The 18,191-nt window shown below is 40.8% G+C and overlaps 4 protein-coding genes across 4 annotated transcripts; 3 read left to right on the top strand and 1 right to left on the bottom strand.

Moving 5' to 3' along the window:
- Nucleotides 1-363: 363 nt before the first annotated feature.
- On the top strand, nt 364-5,379 carry si:ch73-109i22.2 (uncharacterized). Its single transcript, XM_062445729.1, has 9 exons — nt 364-512; nt 1,082-1,242; nt 2,651-2,820; nt 3,242-3,331; nt 3,434-3,617; nt 3,701-3,976; nt 4,119-4,479; nt 4,665-4,822; nt 4,981-5,379. Exons 1-9 carry the CDS (start codon nt 485-487, stop codon nt 5,155-5,157), a joined length of 1,605 nt encoding a protein of 534 aa, XP_062301713.1. The 5' UTR covers nt 364-484; the 3' UTR covers nt 5,158-5,379.
- Nucleotides 5,380-5,477: 98 nt separating this feature from the next.
- Nucleotides 5,478-7,704, bottom strand: ssr2 (signal sequence receptor, beta). The gene is made up of 6 exons (XM_062445731.1): nt 7,567-7,704; nt 6,878-7,035; nt 6,550-6,648; nt 6,180-6,288; nt 6,020-6,097; nt 5,478-5,919 (listed from the first exon to the last, which is right to left on the bottom strand). The coding sequence occupies exons 2-6, from the start codon at nt 7,033-7,035 to the stop codon at nt 5,809-5,811; spliced, it is 555 nt and encodes a 184-aa protein (XP_062301715.1). The 5' UTR covers nt 7,567-7,704; the 3' UTR covers nt 5,478-5,808.
- Nucleotides 7,705-8,129: 425 nt separating this feature from the next.
- On the top strand, nt 8,130-11,632 carry LOC134006997 (uncharacterized). Its single transcript, XM_062446110.1, has 2 exons — nt 8,130-8,345; nt 9,234-11,632. Exons 1-2 carry the CDS (start codon nt 8,163-8,165, stop codon nt 10,311-10,313), a joined length of 1,263 nt encoding a protein of 420 aa, XP_062302094.1. The 5' UTR covers nt 8,130-8,162; the 3' UTR covers nt 10,314-11,632.
- Nucleotides 11,633-14,491: 2,859 nt separating this feature from the next.
- tnfa (tumor necrosis factor a (TNF superfamily, member 2)) lies at nt 14,492-16,819 on the top strand. Its single transcript, XM_062486990.1, has 4 exons — nt 14,492-14,913; nt 15,056-15,074; nt 15,255-15,311; nt 15,591-16,819. Exons 1-4 carry the CDS (start codon nt 14,740-14,742, stop codon nt 16,028-16,030), a joined length of 690 nt encoding a protein of 229 aa, XP_062342974.1. The 5' UTR covers nt 14,492-14,739; the 3' UTR covers nt 16,031-16,819.
- Nucleotides 16,820-18,191: the final 1,372 nt, after the last annotated feature.

Raw genomic sequence — 18,191 nt, 5'->3', positions numbered from 1 at the left:
TCTTTTCCTGTGTGACAAGAGATACATGTGACCACATGGCTTGTCAGGGTTGCAATCCTCCCGCTGCATAATGCAGGAAATAGACATATTTCGGTTCTCAATTTAGTGTTTGTTGTACTTGTTATCAAACAAACGTGTTTAGTTTATCTGACTGAATCATATGGATCTGAATATACCATATATATATATATATACCATATAAAGCAGCATGTATGCAATTCATAACATTTTATGTAAAGCACTGCACAATACAACATGAATAAACTACTTTCTATTTCAACCTAAGTCTGCATGCTTCTCACTTGACATCCTTCCTGCTGCTCTCTTTTTGTCTCTCCACATTTTCTGTCAAACACACTGGCTACACAAACACATGGGGAGGGGGGGGGAGGAATAGAAAAGGAGAAAGAAAACCAGTTGATGTGCAGAAGGAGGATGTGATGATACGAAGCTGCAGCTGTGCTCGAATAACTTTTATTTCATCATGGATTTTGACTACCAACACATGAAAGGTTTGACACTAAGATATATACTTTTAAATGTTATGGATATTAATAAAAACATTGTTGTATCCTGAAATGTTTTGCTGTAGAACAGGGCTGATAAGGCTAAAACAAGAACTAGATTAAGTGACAGGCAAAGTACAGTATAAGGAGTATAAATAGACCGTTTTTTTTACAGTATGCCACACTCTTAAAATATAAGGTTTCGATGAAATTGTGGTGGGCACCATTTTCATTTTGTTGCCCAACTTATTTAGACCACAAATATGTATCTGCAATAATATTTCCTAGATTAAATATGCAATAAAGTCACAGCTGAGTATTCAGATATTGTAAACTACATTTCACACATTTGCATTTCTGTAGGATAGTCAAGTTTTGATGTAGAAAGGAGATGGTCATTCAAATTTAGGGCAAAACTATGTGCAATTCAGGGGTAGGCAGTTCCATCATAGATTAAAAAGTCCTACATTGTCTTTTATTGTCCACTTTATTGGCTCAACATTTTCATTTGAATATCAATGAATTTTGTAATGCTCAGTGGGTCACTAAGAGACATATATTGGGTTTGTTTTCAGATGCTGAAAACGTCCAACGAGAAGAGAGAATTGGAGCTCTTTTTCCTCAGCTCCAGAAACCTTTAACTCAGCAGTTATCTGTCCATGAGCCGCTCTCTCGTCAGAGTCCTCCAATTAAACCTCGGCGGAGCTTAAAGCTTCCTAAAACCTCTCAAACACAGGTGGGATAAGCTTCATAGTTTGACAAACAAGACATCTGCTAATGTAGACCGGCTAGGAAAATAACATTTCACAGAAAACACCACACCCTATTATGGAATATGAGGCTAGCCTGAACACTGAGGGAGTAGGTGAGGGAGTCCAGGGGGGTATTCCAGAAAGCAGGTTATGTGACATACCCGGGTAAGTTAACTCCCCAGCTGACACTCAGCGTTGTAGCAACATTTCCAGTAGGTTGCTGCAACATTGTGAATCAGCTGGTGGGTTAACTTATCCGGTTATGTTGCATAACCTGCTTTCTGGAATACCCCCCAGGTGTGTAGGCTTGGAGGGGAATGGTAATAACTGAAACAAAATACAGAGGAGGGGCAAGTGATGCTCTACATGCGTTCAGATTGGTATAGGCTCATCACTCCAAACTATGCTGACCAACTATTCCCCCTGGATGGGCAAACTAGAATTCTCCGTTGCGAACAGTCTGTATGACTTTAAAACCAGATATCCTTCTTGTTACAAGTATTAAGTCTGTCAGCATTAGGTTCTAGACAATAGTATCCGTAGTCCATTTTCCACAACAACAGATAAGCAGTCAGAGGTGGGAGAGGTTTCTCCAAACCTCAACAGTCATGCCCGGACATGACTGAGAATGTCTTACCATACAGTATAGACTATGGGTGGTCTTGATTGTTCATTTACCAGTTTGTAAATTAAAAAGTAAAGTTAGTAGATTAAATATAGTACCTACTACTACTACTAGTACTACTTCTAACATTTTTAAACTGTCTGGCAGATTTTTTTACACTCCAAAATGGCACCAACATTTTGACAATGAGTCACTGGAAACACTTTTGTCAAACTAAACCTCGACTCGCAGGAGGATGTTTGTCATATGTGTCTGCTGGCCCATATGTGACTGAGATGTGATTTTAGATGAGGAACTCGAATAGAGAGGCGTTTTATCTTCCTTGCATGTCATTTACATGTGACCGTTTGTCTTTTGTTTAGCTTCTGAGTGTGTCTTCATGTCAGCCTTGTACTGAAGCATCATAGAAAGGATAGAAACCACACAGACCACTTTGACATGCATGTTGTGAATTGGAGTGTGCAACTGTAAATGTACCATCCGTTTACTGCTTACTTCTCAGAGCCCCTCTGTCACATTGATTTTTTGTGAAACTACAAATCCTGTCACCAGAAAACCACAGTATAGTTAGAAACATACAACTTCCTGTAGCATCCATTTGATAGCGTGTCTAGAGCAGTGGAGAACTGAAAACGAATTCAGTGTTTTGTCTGCCAAAGTCTAATGTCCAATGACATACTGCACTGTTTTGTATGACTACATTCTGGACATAGGCCTTCTTCTGGGTAACATTATATCTCCCCCATCTCTCCTCTCTCCTGTTACAGTGTTTACAGATAAAGAAGGTTTCCCCTACCCAGGGGCTGGGGCCTCTGCAGCCCCTGTCTCCAGCTCTGAGGGCCCAAACCCTGCTATGGTTCCAGAAGACTCAGGTGCCCCGTCTAAGCCGACCTGGACTGCCACTGCCAAGTTGGCTTCATGGCTTTGCCACACGCAGGTGTTTAGAATCAGTCATACTCATTGACAAAACAAGGAGTGTGTAGATGGGTTGCCCACAAAAAAAGTCCAGGGGACTTGCATGTACATGTGAGGAGAAAGGCCAACTAATAACACACAAACAGAAGTGTAACAGTGCTTGTAGAAACATTTTACAGCAAAGGAGTTATTTTATTTTGACACCTCTAAGAATTGACTCACAAGGACTTCATAGCGTGTGACAGAAAATCATGCTCAACACGTCATGAGTTTAACTTCCCCAACTTTCACGACCATGCAGAAAACATCTACTGTATAGTGGTTCTTTCTAAGATGTATTTGTCGTATAGCAGAATTATTAGATTTTATAAAAAAAATCTAATCAATTTAAGATGAATGTATGTTTTTCACAGTACAAGCCATTATCTGTGTTGTTTAAACAGGGAGGCAGAAGACATTCTAAAGGACAAACCACAAGGCTGTTTCCTGCTAAGGCTCAGCGAATCAAAGATTGGTTTTGTTCTGTCATATAGGTGAACCAACACATGAACACATACTTTGGATTCAAACCAATTACCGGTATGTTTTATATTCTCCTCACACACAAACACAAACGTGTTACATTTTTCTTGCAGAGGAAAAGACAGGTGTCGTCATTTCATCATTGAGGAGGAAGAGGGAAGGACCAATGGCAGAGGTGGTTCTTATCTCATCACTGGGGAGGACAGTCGCCATGGAAGCCTGTCGGAGTTAGTCAGTTACTACACCCAGAATCCAGTTGGGCCTTATGACGAGATGCTCACCACACCTTGCGATGAGGTGTGTCAGTTAACTTTGTATTTTGGATTCTCCAAATATGCACCAATATATGCTACAATTGCTTATTTTCCTGTTTTCCACAGTCCAACAAAGTTAGTCAGGAGATTATCAAACAGCGGGGCCATCATGGAAGTGGGATAGCAGAAGCACCCAGAGGGGACTATGGAGACTACAAGGCGACCAATCTACTATCCTCACCCAAACCTTTGATATCTGAAACTGAGCTGAATCCTTTAACCAGCTCAACCCACACAGACAAAGATTTTACAGCAGAGTATGCTATAGTGAAGAAAGTGCTAAGGAAGTCACATTCTCTACCTGAAAGCCAACTAAGTGAACTCGCTGGGCACTCGTTGGAGGTGAGGAGTTATGCAGAATTGGACAATATTTTTGTTGTGTTATCCATTTACATAATATAAAAATTCTTTGTGCACTTTTACTGACAGTATATTGAGTACAGAACAGCATAAGGAGAAAATAATGCATTCCTGTTTCTTCCAGGCACCAAACATGAACCTTTCCTCTCAAGCCAACCTTCCACAGTCGGACACTGGGTGTGCTGGGGCATGGGGAGGGGAAGATTCCATTGATGTTCAATATGCCAAAGTCAGGAAACCTCCTAAAGTGGTTCCCCAGACGAAGGCATCGCCCTATGTTAATATCAACGATCTCCAAGTCCACCAGAGGGCGCCAGTACCCACTGCTCCACTGACACATGGCTTGGCTGGTGACCCTGGGAATAGGCAGTTGGAGAGCATGCACACCTACGAGAAGACCCCTTACCTTTTCCAACAGGAAAAGGCGGAGCAACAAATGGATTTAAATTCCATGGGACCAGGGCAAGATGATCAGAGAAGGGCAGGTGAGATCTGGAAACAATAAGAGGCTTGTTCTCAAGGACTTTAGACTGGGAATAAAAATGAAGTACTCAATGAAGTCTTTACATTTTAAGTTCATAAAAATATATAAACTGGACCTTGACTTTTAGTAAATTCAACAACAACCTTAATGTAAAAAGCACCTTTATGGCTGCTCTCTCTTCCACAGACTCCCAGCATCATCTGTACTCAGAGGTCAATCTCCACGGGAGAAGAGAATGTTCAAGTCACATTCCCTTTACAGAAAGGGCAACACCAAGTCTGCCCTCCAGACCCCCACCCTCCCGAGCCATAAACACACACCCTCACCCAGACTCACGTGTGCAGGTACAAGATTCAATACAAACTCTGTACAACTCCCCCAAAATGTACCATACAATAAGTTAAGTCTGGGTAGGAAATTAAAAAAAATTGATCAAGTTTAGATGGTGCTTGCTAATTGCCCCCACAATAGCATTCAATGACCTTGATATATTTTTTTTCAGCGAAGTGGAGAGACCCTCCTGTTGTCATCCTCACCGTCACAAACTGGGAACCCTCAGCCCCCTTATTCAGAGCGACCTTTGACCTGTGACCCAGGTGCCAGTATCTACGAACAGATCTCTGAGAGGCCCATCTCCTCCAGACCACCTCTCCCTCCACCCAACCCCAAACGTGCCTGAGTATCTGGGGATTGTCTGATAGATCAAAAAGTAATAAACTTGACAAATCTAGCTGTACATGACTGATCAAGATATTGTGAGATGTATTTGAAGTTTGTTAAGGGAAGTATTGCATTAGGAAAGCAATTTTTCTGTACCTTGGCATCTAAATGAAATTAATATTTATCTTGGTACCTTATGGCACCTTCCTGCCATAGTAAAATCCTTGTTTGTGTAAACTTACTTGGCGGATAAAGCTGATTCTGATTGTACACAAGAGCATTCTACACTTAAGCACATAACCCTCGTACAACATAAATAAGCAAATCTCACAACTGTAATAAAAACCCAGCTTGTTTATTTTTAACAAGACACATTCCAGCCAGACAAAACTGGGAATCCACATTTTCCTTAGGAATTACCATTAGGGTTTAAAACAAATTACAAAATTAAAACAAAACAAAGGCAGTCTGTAACGCATTTATTACATTGTGGTTGTAGTCTTGATCACTACCATGTTTGTGTATTCTTTTACCCCAATATGGGTAATTAGGATATTTAAAAAAACAAACAAAAAAGATATTCCCCCCCTTAATGCCCCTCCCCACCTGAGTTTATGGTAAACTCCTTTAATCCCCCCCCCCCCAGTCCTGAATCACCAGTGAGGAACCCTCAGTTCTTCTTGGTCTTTGGCGAGTCATACTTTCTTTTGCTGGAGTACCAGAGGAGCAGGGGGATGCCAATGGAGGGGAGGGTCATCACACCAAATGCTGCCCAGTCCAGCTGAGGAACATAAGAGAAGAAGAGAATAAGAGGTGGGGCAAAGTGAGGCATGAGTTTCTGAAGATGACACCAACAAGGACCTTTGGACAGGATAACTTACATAGTGGGGGGAGAACCGCCTGTCAAATTCTCTCTGAGCCAAGATTCCACCCTGGCCAGGAGCGCTTGTGTAGCCAACCTACCAGAAGGAGAAGTCAAAGGTTAAATCATATGGCGTCTATATTGACCATCAACTGAGTAGTTTATAGTTTTTTTTTTACCACAACTTGGCCTCCCTCCTGAGCCAGATAGCTGACAGAGGCAGAGGTGAAGTTGAAGTATCCGGCCTTCAGGGGGCGCAACACCACTGTGTGAGAGACATTGCTGGCTCTGGGAGGGAATGTGTTAAGGTAAACACATTCTTCATCACATCAGACAAAGGGGCTGATATATTGCAGCAGTCTATCAGACAAATATCTCGATGACATCAAGGTTACAAGACTCCGACTTGAATAGTGGAAGAAAAACAAGACATTGTCAATTTACTACTTCACAAGAAGGCTTCTCATTTGTGGGCTTGTATCATTCCTACCTGCCTGGCCAAGCCAAAAGTGTCTTGGGAATGATCTGCATTCAGTTCAAGAAGGATACGGAGCAATCCTGTCCCATTTCACATTCAGCATTCCAGAGACAATGCCAAAGTCCTCAGGGGGAAAGGAGTCATCCGACAGCTCAACTTCCAGGCCAGCGCTGTGGAGATGGAAAATAGGCATTGGCCTCTACAACTACATGTTAAAGATTTCAAGCATATCCCTTTTAAAAGATACCTTAAAGTCTGTAGTAAAACATCAGGATCCAATCATAGCCTTCCATAATACCCGTTCAACTGACAGAAGGACGATAACATGATAGATAACAAACATCCTATTAGGACCTATATTCTCATAATGGATAATCTGACCACGATGCTTTACTGTACCTGGTTCCGACGTTGTAGATGTTGTACTGGAGTGTGAGGTCACGACCCTCCACAGCATACCGGTTCAACAGCGACTTTGAGGCCAACAGACGAGCGCCCTCCTCTCCTGTCCCCAAGCCAAGCAAGGCCAGCAGAGCAAATACATAGAGAGCCCTCATCTGCAGACAAGTTGACAAGAAAACGGTACCATTAGCTTAATATGCTGTTTTTTCAGGCAGTTTACGGCCCATCCTACCATAACGTTAGCTACACTGTAGCATTACTTCCTAATTTGTCGATTGAAATAAGATAGCAAGTCAACTGTACCGATATTTTACAATTGCAAAACTAAATAAACGTTGATCGCTATTTTAATGCGAAATTTGCTGGTGCTCACTAGCTAATAGAACTATATATGTGGTATATGCTATCAAGAATAATAATTGTCTACATCAGAACAGAAAAAGCTTACGCTTACGTGTACTTGGGTCTAGGCTATCTAGTAGCGTAGCTAACGCTAGCTCAGCTGTTAACGTTCTATTACTGCGAACTACTACATTTGCATTTTGAAACTGTACGCAAATCTCGCAAATGTTTGAAGAACAGTAGATACTAGTACAGTATCAATCATACCTGTATTTTTAGACAATACTGGACCATGAAACGCAAAAACGGCAAAAGAAATCAAGGAATATCAGTGAGCATCTTACCTTGCTCTTCGTGTCAAAACTCAACAAGGAACTATTCTACGCATGCTCAGAACATTTTAGCCTTCTAAGCAACACGTCAGATCAAGTTGGGTCCAACCATCATGTCAAAAATGTTAGCGCCCCTGTCGATCCGGCGGAACATTCAGTTTATAAAAAATTGGCTAAATGTATATATTTTTTTATAACAAACATATACTGTATACAAATTCCGTACAAGCATATACATCTCATCACAGCAAATATGAAAAATAAAACAACAATTAAATTAAACAAAAAATAAGTGGATACATGTGAGGTAAGACAGTGCGTCATAAGTCTTTTTTGCTGTTGTGTTTTTAGATGGATCTAAATTAGTGCCAAGTTGTTTAATTTATTTTATAAATTGTGCACAATACAGCTTAGCTTTTGCACTTTACTTAACATTAATGTGATACTTTCCAAGTAAAATAAAAAGCTGTAAAAAAATGTTTTTGTCAAACATTCACTCACGTCGTCATATATATATATATATTTTCAGGTTGTCATAGCAACCCTGCATGCCACTGCCGTGACGTCACCTTCAACGCGACACAGTGGACGCACATTGCAACAATGCAATGGAGGATATAGAAGGGATAGTATTCTTGATTCTTGGTATGTGGCTGTTTATCACAGCAAGGAGACAAATGTTGTTTCAACAAAGGATTAAGGCAGAAAGACACAAGACCGATGAAAAACATAGGAGAGTGTGGAAAATCATTAATCAGACTCGAAGCATAGGAAGGAGACGCATGATCAGGGTAAGATAGTAATCTTACTAAAGATTAGCTAAAGACGTGTTAGGGTCACAGTCACTATATTCGAATACTAACAGTGCGTGTCCACTGCAGCGACGCGAATCGCTTGCCATCGCTCGCCATCCCACAGTTCACCACGCTCGGGGGCGTTTCAAACAGATTAATGTAGAATGTAGTTCTCTAAAGTCACTGTTGTAGTTGTCATGGCCAAGTGTGCAGACTTGGGTTTACGTACTCGCAACATCGATCAAAATACAACTTGTATACAAAATACAAAACTGTTTAATAGACATACACGTTGACATGTGTAAAAAACGTTTTATTATATTACTCAGTCTCTGCTAATCTGTCGATACGATACGTAGGGAGTTCCAGCCGGGCTAGCTAGCTAGTTACCACATAACGAAGTTACGTAATGTGACTAGACTAAATTTGAAAGTACAAGCACCAACAACTTCGGCAACCTTGCGCCATGCATCATTTTTTATTAACATCTCTGTACGAATACAGCTATGTATCGTACAGGACTGGGTAAGCAGCCACACAAACGATGAGTTTCTCCTCCACCTTGAAACCTAGAAAGCTAGAAATGTTCTCCATGGTTGCTACGTTACGAGAAACAAGAAAACACTCCGATTGGCCATCGCTAGCGAAAATCGCTCCTCATTTGCATAAAGTTGAGAAAATCTCAACTCGGTCGCGTCGCTACCCACAATGCACCACGCAAGCGATTCGCCTGGCTCCATTGAAAATGAATGGAAAACATGTTGTCGCTCGCATCGCGTCGCTGCAGTGGACACGCACTGTAAGCCTACTAGTCTTGTATTGTTACAAAACTATAAACTTAGCTACCACTTGTACGTATCAAAATGTTTCTGCTGTGTATTTCAGATCTTTCAGTGTTTGCAAAGTCGCCGCCGCAGACCATCTGTTTGGGCGTTCAACCGAGCTACCGAGTGGTGGGATGTGATTGTTCCCGGCTTCACCAACACTCAGTGGGTGCAGAACTTCCGAATGTCCGAAGAGACATTTATCTACCTGTGCAACAAACTGCGTCCAGTGATGGAGAAACAAAACACAAACTTCCGCAGGTGTGTACCTCTAAAGAAGAGATTGGCCATCGCACTATGGAAGCTTGCGACCGGTTCCGAGTACAGAAGTGTTGGACATCTTTTCGGAGTAAGCATAACAACTGTGTGCCGGTGTGTGCAAGAGTTCAGTGTTGCTGCAGAGGCATTGTTGGTACCGGAACAAATTAGTTTCCCAGACCAGGAGAAGTTCAAAGAAATGGCTGCCTACACTGAGAACAGGTGGGGGCTCCCGCAATGTATTGGTGCAATTGATGGATCACACATACCCATCTTGGCACCACAGGAGGACCACTGCGACTATTTCAACCATAAAGGCTGGCACTCCATCATCCTTCAAGGTGTTGTAGATGGAAAGGGACTTTTCTGGAACGTGTTTGCAGGACTGCCTGGGAGCTTGCGTGATGCTCAGGTTTTGAGACTGTCCACACTGTGGGAGTTGGCCAGCCGTGGTAACCACTTTCCAGCTTACACCAGGAACATTGGTGGGGTGAACGTTGGCTACTACATTCTAGGACACTCTGCCTATCCCTTACAGAATTGGCTCGTAAAACCATTTCCTGACACTTGTCAGCTGACTGCAGAACAGAAGATCTACAACAAGAAAATCTGCAGCGCACGGGTAGTGGTTGAAAATGCTTTTGGTAGACTAAAGGGAAGGTGGCGTTGCCTCATGAAAAGAAATGACTGTGATGTCAAACTGGTGAAATCTATGGCTTTGACTTGCTGTGCTCTGCATAACCTCTGCGAGAGTCATGGAGAAGCATATGACAATGAGTGGGATGCACCTGCACCAGCAGAACCTGTGGTGGCACTGTCACTGAGTGTGGAGGAGGAGGGTAGGGATATACGAGAGGGTCTGATGCACTACTTGAATAGCTAAATATGTATTTTGACTTTAGTGTCCTGTGTATTGAACACGTATTGTAAATTGTATGAAACTTGAATATACTTTTGTACTCTTTCCACGTATAAATGTTACCCTTTTGTTTTTGTCCAACATTATTGTATGCAAGAACATTAGGCCTATTGGCTTTTAAATGGCCTACTATTTCTTACATTTATTTTATGTAAAAAGTTTATAAGAAACACACTTTTATTTAAACAAGGTGGCATTCTGCATGTTTGCCTCATAGACCTACTCTTCTTTAAACTGTATTTCCAGATGCTCTTGGTGTTAAAGAAAATATTTTGACTGTCGGTCCGGGTATATTGTGGCAGATCGTCTGCCAAGATATACCAATGTGCGTCACATTTAGCAATTGGCTAAGCAAATAATTGAGCATGGCGCATATGCCATTACAGGCTTGGCAATTCGCAAAACACACCTGGTTTTGTCGTTCCCCAAAATTGGCAAAGGAGAGAAAAATCAAATGACTGTCCCCGTAATTACGCCACTCAGTCAGAGCAGAAGAAGTGGAACGTAACATTCTGTGTCTGAAAAAACGGATTTGTTTGAGGCGGGAGTGCGGCTCAGTCAAACTCGGAAAACCGGTTGGAAACAATTAACCTACACAGTATCGAACCGACACACATCACCTGAGAGAGAGAGGTAGAGGAAAAACTAAAAGAACAGGACACCACATAACTGGGGGAGGTATCGCCAACATTCACAGCAATGTTGGCTTGTGCACGTTCGTTCGCCGCTATGGCCACAAGATGGGGCTATACACAGATTGGTTGGGTCAGTGCCATTCATCTGTCGACACTTGTGTTACTCCGCTTACTTACTACGCTTTCAAGATAACCTCTGCTAGTTGCATTTCATATCAGATTTTTCGTAAAGGGATTTTGTCAGATGATTAAATGCTATTTTGATCTGTTTGAAATTTGTTTTCAAACCGTAAACCAGAAGTGTATGGCATACCTTCAGGATAAGATCTTCAAACCACACTCAATAGGCAGCCTTCTATAGACACAGCAATGCAATGGTTACTAAAGGAGAGGCAGGAAACCACATGTTTCACATGAGTCAGAGTTGTGTTTCCCCCTTTCTTTACCTGACAGTTTCAGAAACACCTCCACAGTTTGTGTCAGTCTTCTTACTTGCCACACTCCAACACTCCCTAAAGGCACAGCCCACAAAATAATCCTGTGATAGTAAGATTCCAAACAGGAAGTTATTACCTCATCCATAGACCAATACTGCTCAATATCGGCTTTTCGTGTAAACCAGTGTACACAAATGGTATTTCTAAATGTAATTAACCCTTGTGTTATCTTCGGGTCATTCTGACCCATCAGCCGTGTGACCCACCGTCGTATTGCGACAAATTTACCTCATACAAAAACAAAGTGAAGCATTTTCTTTTAACCGTTGGGCTGTCGCAGACCCCCCACATTGCAAAGGTTAAAAGAAAATTATTTTTATTTGTTTTTGTATTGGGTAAAACTGGGTAAACACAACGATGGTTCGTTATGAACCTTTGGGTCATGTGACCCGAAGGCAGCACAAGGGTTAAACATCACATGATGTGATAGTAACTTCTTCTTGGTTAGTATTTGATGTCCACTCTCAAATTTCTTCTCAGGTTGAAATAATTTGCTTTTCCTTTACTGACAAGGTTTCACATCCTGAAATGTATGTTGTTTTGAGTCTCACTGAGAATAATAACTTTCCCCAGAAACTGGGGAAAAAACAAATGTATTACTTTAATCTTAAAAGCAGTTTTGGTTTTTGTTGGAAAGTTGAAGTGATTTCAACAAATGTTTTGCTTGTTTCAATAAATATTAAGTGAGTATAAACATAACTTGACATAACTGACTTGAACAAAAGATAAAATTCTGGTGAAGCAAACAGTTACCCCTGACTCTTCAGATCTGACAAAGGATCCAAAAGATTGCTTAACCCTTGTGTTATCTTTGGGTCATTGTGACACATCAGTCATTGTGACCCCCCCACGTGTTGTGACAACTTTACCTTAACTTTACAAAAATAAAGTGAAGCATTTTCTTTTAACTGTCGGGCTGTCTCACACCCCCCACAGCGCGAAGGTTAAAAGAAAATGCTTTTATTTGTTTTTGTGTTGGGTAAAGTTGTTGCAGCACAACGATGGTTCGTTGTGAGCCTTTGGGTCATTGTGACCCGAAGGCAGCACAAGCTGCCTGTGCTGCATGCTCTGTGGTAAAGTCTACCACTCATCTTTGTCATAATCCATCCTCTCTGTGGCCACTTGATGTGGTTTGGCTGTGTGATGTAGGACACAAAGAATATGATTCAGTGCCCGATTCGATTTAAGTGGAAATACACACGTATGTGTGTGCATACGCACACGTACGCACACAATGTCGCTAAAGGTAAAAATGATACATCTTTATGAGCTGGGAGGGAAAGATGTGGGATGGAGGACATTGGAGAGAAAACAACTGTGAGAGTGGGTTACAATAATCTATACACTTCTGAAATAAGGGGGTGTTTTCCTTGAAAAAAAACATTGGTCCCTCCTACTCTTTATTGAGTTGTAAAACCCCTAGGTACAGGTCTAGGTACAGTAGAAAGTTGAGGTACAAAAATGTGGTCTACAAAGTCCCCCATCTCACTATTCATTGAAGGAGATGGAAAATGACCCCACGATTGGGTAGGTTTCTGTTGCGATTGAGTTCATGAAATGACGTACCACTTCATCCCATTCAAAACAGAAGAGAGCGGGACTGGTAAAACTGTAACTCCGTAACCAAATCTAATTTGATGAAAGGTCTATTTCTTATTCCTCACAGGAACCCAAAAGGTAAATGCAGACCAAATAGAGTAGCCAACTTCTGCTCACAAAAGGTTTTGTTCTATACAATTCTTTATTTTGCTCATTCTTTTCTCACTACTCCATCCTTTATCAGGTTTTTTATTCCTCTTAAAAAGTTAAAAGGTAAATATCCTTTATGATCAATGTCAACTTTGGATGTGTGTTAGTTTTTTGTCACAGGGTTGAAAATATGTAGTTTTTCCTCTTTCCATTCTGTGAGTAAAACAGCTTCTAAATAATTGCATTTACACATTCTGCATCGGCCCAAAAATGCAGAGTCAGGTATTATTAAATTGTTTGTGGGTGGATGTTATTTCTGAAGTGAGTATAATATCTAAGTGAACTCAACAAAGATTGACTTCCAAGCCATCCATGACAGTGATTTATTGTTTCCAAGCATTGTCACCTATCACTGAAACACAGCATCTATATTGGTCATGTACTTGCTATGAAACTCATTTTTCCCCACTGGAAGTTAGAATTTTTGAAAATATCTGCGACATTTTCTGTATCACAATTGAACTTCTGTTACCGTTAATAAATATTGGCCAAAAACTTATTTTGTACAATTTTAATTTCAACAACAAGATTGTTTTTTTCTCTGCCGTCCTTATCACTTGCTTGACATGACTGGGAGAAATGTATGATATGCATACGTTGAATGTGACAAGATATCGCTCTAAACATTTAAGAGATTTTAATATCCAGAGAGAGAGAAGTAACTCAACACTCTGTAGATGGCCTACATATCCTATTTTGTAGAACAGGAAGGATATGAGAGAAACAGCCAGCAGCAGATAAGTTGAGTTATGATGAAACTCTAACACAAGACTATTTCCACAACTGTTTAATTGAATGAGGTTAAAATTCAGCACAAGTTCATATTTTTCAAGCATTTTGGGATGTCGATGAAACACCACTGCTGCTTTAGTACTATTCCTACTAGGGGCCGCTTTCTTGTAAGCATGGGCAGTTGCTTAAACAGAAGGACAAAAAAAGTACAAATATCCACGATTAAATGAAAATACAAAATAAAAAGAAAGGTGAAAGGACCATTTCGTAAAGAAAGTGCTCAGGAAATACATTATCTCATGTTTCAGCAGGCTCTGTGGGTTTGTGTGTGGTTGTGTGTTTATGTGTGTGCGTTAAAATTGGTGTGATTGGTGTGGGGGGTGCCAGTGAATATGCAAAATGGGACATGTGCATTTGTGTGTGTGTGTGTGTGCGTGGGGGGGGGGCATCTTTCTCAAGTGTGAAAACTTCAATGGGTTCTCCCAGTCACTAAAGATTTCTTCCCCAACAACTCTCCACTCGCTCACTCTCACTGACATCACTGGAGTTTCCCCCTAGAGGCTCTTTAAATGCAGAAGCAACCTAACTCAGAGTATCATTCACTCAATCCAACCAACAGAAGCAAACAACTACCTTCACAACACAGTAAGTCTCTAACACAACTTGAAGACCAATACCAAACTGAAGACTTGAAGCTGACATTTGAGCTTGAGGACTCTCTTAAGTTATCGTTTGCTGCACTTACAAGAACCAGAAGACTCCTAGGGAAACTATACAATGGGAAGTGATTATAAAGTAATGTTGGATGTTGAGGAAGGCCTCATGGCTCCGGCTGGGGTGACAGTGGTACGGGAGACATCCACACACAGTGGCCGGTGGAAGATGTGGGGAGCATTGCTGGCTATGGCTCTCTGTGTCTCCGCTGCGCTCTTCTTCACCTGGCACCACAAGGTAAAACGACACCACAACAAATTTGATTCTGACTGGAATTCTAAAGTAGCGTACAATGTTCACTGTTAAACCTTTTTGTGCAACTTTTTTGTGAAGCTCTAACAGTTTTTTATTTTTCATTGTGTTTTGTCCTCTATTTTAGAAAGAAGTTCATATAGACGGTGAGAGCACTTCCTTATTCTTTGTGTATTGTTAAATATGTATAAATAGTTAAATGGAAATGATAAATATAGTGTCACGATTTGTCATGTTGTAGATTTTAATGTGGACTTTGAATGATAATATCTGAACCTCTGAGCTCCTGCCACAGTTTCTAAATGTCTGCCTTTTTTTCTCTAAAGATCTTCGCCTCACATTAAGACAAATATCCGGAGTCAAAAATGCCATTCATTTGGAAGGTAAGCACATATTCAGAAATGTTCAGCACATTACTGTTATTTCAGCAGTCTGGGTAAATTTACTGGTCTGGTTTAAAAAATCACCCTTGAGGAAATGAGAGTCACTTTTGACTATTCGGTGTAATTAAGTATTTCCTGCATCCTAAACGTCATTAGCTCATACTCTTTCTGCATTCCTTTTGAACTAGAAATTATGCTTCAAATATTCAGTGTCTGTATATTTGCTATTTTCCATCACCTAGATTAACCCCTCCATTTTGTCCTCTTTCCTTACCAAAGGTTACTACGATTCTTCATACTCCAACACCACAGTGCAATGGAGTGATGACGTAAACCAAGGCTTCTCTCAGGGTAATCTCAAGCTCGTCAACAACGAGATTGTTATCCCAAGCACGGGGCTGTACTTTGTCTACAGTCAAGTGTCCTTCAAGGTCCACTGCCAAGCCGGGAATATGGTCCACCTGAGCCACAGCATCAATAAGCTCTCTGACTCTTACGGAAACAGGGACGACGACGATGAGAAACGTAACCTGCTTCTGCTCCACTCCACGCGCACCGTCTGTGGAGGCAGCCAGGGGAACTCTGTTACTGCGGTGTATATGGGAGCTGTGTTCCATATGAATGATGGAGACAGGTTGAAGACTGATACCGAGAGCCGGCACTTGCCACACCTGCAGGAGAAATCTGGGAAGAACTTCTTCGGTGTGTTTGCGCTGTGAGAGAAACAAAGTAACAGAAAACAGAGAGAGAGAGAGAGAAAGAGAGAGAGAGAGTGAGGGAGAGAGAGAGATAGAGATAGATAGAGATAGAGAGAGAGAGAGAGAGAGAGAGAGAGAGAGAGAGAGAGAGAGAGAGAGAGAGAGAGAGAGAGAGAGAGAGAGAGAGAGAGAGAGAGAGAGAGAGAGAGAGAGGAACAAAAACAAGAAGGAACAAGGCAGATAGATACAGGTCATAGAAATTTAGAAAAGTTAAAGATGTCTACTGAATGTTATTAGGCGCACTGAATCAAGAAGTTGAGGCAGTTTTATGCCGTACTTGAAACAGAACAAGAAGAATAACCAATGTAAACTGTAACAGTTTTCCATTGGAAACTCCTGGATAGGAATATGTTTCCAAATGGATCTTTGGAGCTACATTTAAATGAAGTAAATGTACTATGTACTGCTGTATTACTCCTAGTACCTTTTGCTGTACTACAATCCACAGCATGGACACAAACTGCTAAATCAATCTCTGCTGTGATAGCTGTCTTATCTTGATTCTGACAGGTGAATGTATTCCACAATTTTGAATGTGTCACTACCATATGACAACATTGGGTTCCTTATGAAACTACAGTTTATTATTGTAAATTGATCATTACTGATCTAATATTGTCAGAAATATTTAATTTAATGTAATGGGATGGTAATAGTCTCGTTTTATTTATTGAAATCTTATATTTATGTTCTATTTAATTTTTTAAACTTTTGTATCTGTGTTATTGATTGGAAATGTTTATTTATGGTTATGCATGCAAATATTAATTTATTATTATATATTATATATTATTATATATATTAATAGCAAAGACTGCCACTGTGTGGCAGTCTTTGCTATTGTTGTTCAGTGAATATTTTACCTCAATAAAAAGTGGGAAAAAATGTCCTTCTCCAAATCCCATTGAATCAATATAACAGTCAGGTTAGTGTCTATGTTAGCATAATCATAACATGTTTGTGTAACAGCATGCAGTGCTGAGCAGCAGTGATGGGCACTAGCTTAACTACATTTGTCAGTAGCTTGGCGGTAACGTCGCTATTTACAAAACCAAGTAACTTTTCAGTAGCTAAGCTCTTTTATTGATCAAGTAGCACAGTAGCGTCCTCGAAAGCTAATTCTTCCTGGGCATTTCTTATGTTCATACATAAGGTTGGTGGATTATTGTGTTGACAAAGCACTGAAAAAGCATCTCACATATCCCGTTCTGCAGTTCACGTTACAACCGATTTCACGAGAGCTGAGTACAGCGAGGGCTGTCGTCGTCTCATCTCCACTCACACAGCGCCTGCGCGGCCAGTCTGACTAGATAACAGCAATTGTGTATTAGCATTGTGGATTAGGCTATTGTTCAATACATAAATCTAAACATATTTTAGCCTTTATCTGACTGACAATTGTGTTGATCACTAAAATTGCATTGACTTGGCATGCAGTTTGTTTAACTGAAAGTATACTACTAATGCATCAAGCTACTTTTGACAGATTTTTGTAACTTAGCTAGCTTGCTACATTTTTATGAGTGGTAGCTTCTGTGTAGTGAAGCTGAATTTATTGTGGAGTAGCTAACTAGTAGCTTAGTTCACTACACATATCAAGTAGCTTGCCCATCACTGCTGAGCAGTCTATATTTGTTATGTAGGCCTAATAGTCAGTTCTCAAAATTCGGTTACGCTATTTTTAGTCAAACACCCCACTCTTCCACACACACAAGCGCACACACACAAACAAACAAAGTGGGTTTATGAATCTTTCAAAAGGTAATGGAATACAATGACCTAAAAGATGAGTAAAATACAGAACCATTATGATTAAAAGAGGAAGTTATATCAACATACTGTGTCATGACCAGTTAGCATCTTGCTCTATTTATAGACAAAATTGACCAATTACCGTGATCAGATCTTATTGTCCATTAAGGAAGCAGACTATTGGTATGTGCTCATTTTAAGGGAATTTGGACAGATGTGGTAAAATAAAGTCAGTGAGACAGTTTCCATTGCCATTACAGTTCCTCAACTGCAGGAAGGGTTTCTGTCAGGGGAAAGTCCCACCGTGGTTGTGATGCTACTATGAAGGCTGTCAGTGTCACACAACCACAGAAACGGGGCTTCTCTTTGT

Source organism: Osmerus eperlanus, chromosome 20 (assembly GCF_963692335.1).
Source record: "Osmerus eperlanus chromosome 20, fOsmEpe2.1, whole genome shotgun sequence".
Taxonomy (NCBI): domain Eukaryota; kingdom Metazoa; phylum Chordata; class Actinopteri; order Osmeriformes; family Osmeridae; genus Osmerus; species Osmerus eperlanus.
This window is presented reverse-complemented; position numbering and strand designations above follow the sequence as displayed.

Bases quoted from the DNA above. Each gene is read 5' to 3' on its own strand.
- si:ch73-109i22.2 (XM_062445729.1), top strand. From the start codon at position 485: ATGGATTTTGACTACCAACACATGAAAG. The intron at 3,332-3,433 runs GTGAACCAACAC...TTTTTCTTGCAG, and splicing joins GGTTTTGTTCTGTCATATAG to AGGAAAAGACAGGTGTCGTC. The intron at 4,823-4,980 runs GTACAAGATTCA...ATTTTTTTTCAG, and splicing joins ACCCAGACTCACGTGTGCAG to CGAAGTGGAGAGACCCTCCT.
- ssr2 (XM_062445731.1), bottom strand. From the start codon at position 7,035: ATGAGGGCTCTCTATGTATTTGCTCTGCTGGCCTTGCTTGGCTTGGGG. The intron at 6,289-6,549 runs GTATCCTTCTTG...ATTCCCTCCCAG, and splicing joins AAATGGGACAGGATTGCTCC to AGCCAGCAATGTCTCTCACA. The intron at 5,920-6,019 runs GTAAGTTATCCT...TATGTTCCTCAG, and splicing joins GGCGGTTCTCCCCCCACTAT to CTGGACTGGGCAGCATTTGG.
- LOC134006997 (XM_062446110.1), top strand. From the start codon at position 8,163: ATGGAGGATATAGAAGGGATAGTATTCTTGATTCTTGGTATGTGGCTG. The intron at 8,346-9,233 runs GTAAGATAGTAA...TGTGTATTTCAG, and splicing joins GAAGGAGACGCATGATCAGG to ATCTTTCAGTGTTTGCAAAG.
- tnfa (XM_062486990.1), top strand. From the start codon at position 14,740: ATGGGAAGTGATTATAAAGTAATGTTGGATGTTGAGGAAGGCCTCATG. The intron at 15,312-15,590 runs GTAAGCACATAT...TCCTTACCAAAG, and splicing joins AAATGCCATTCATTTGGAAG to GTTACTACGATTCTTCATAC.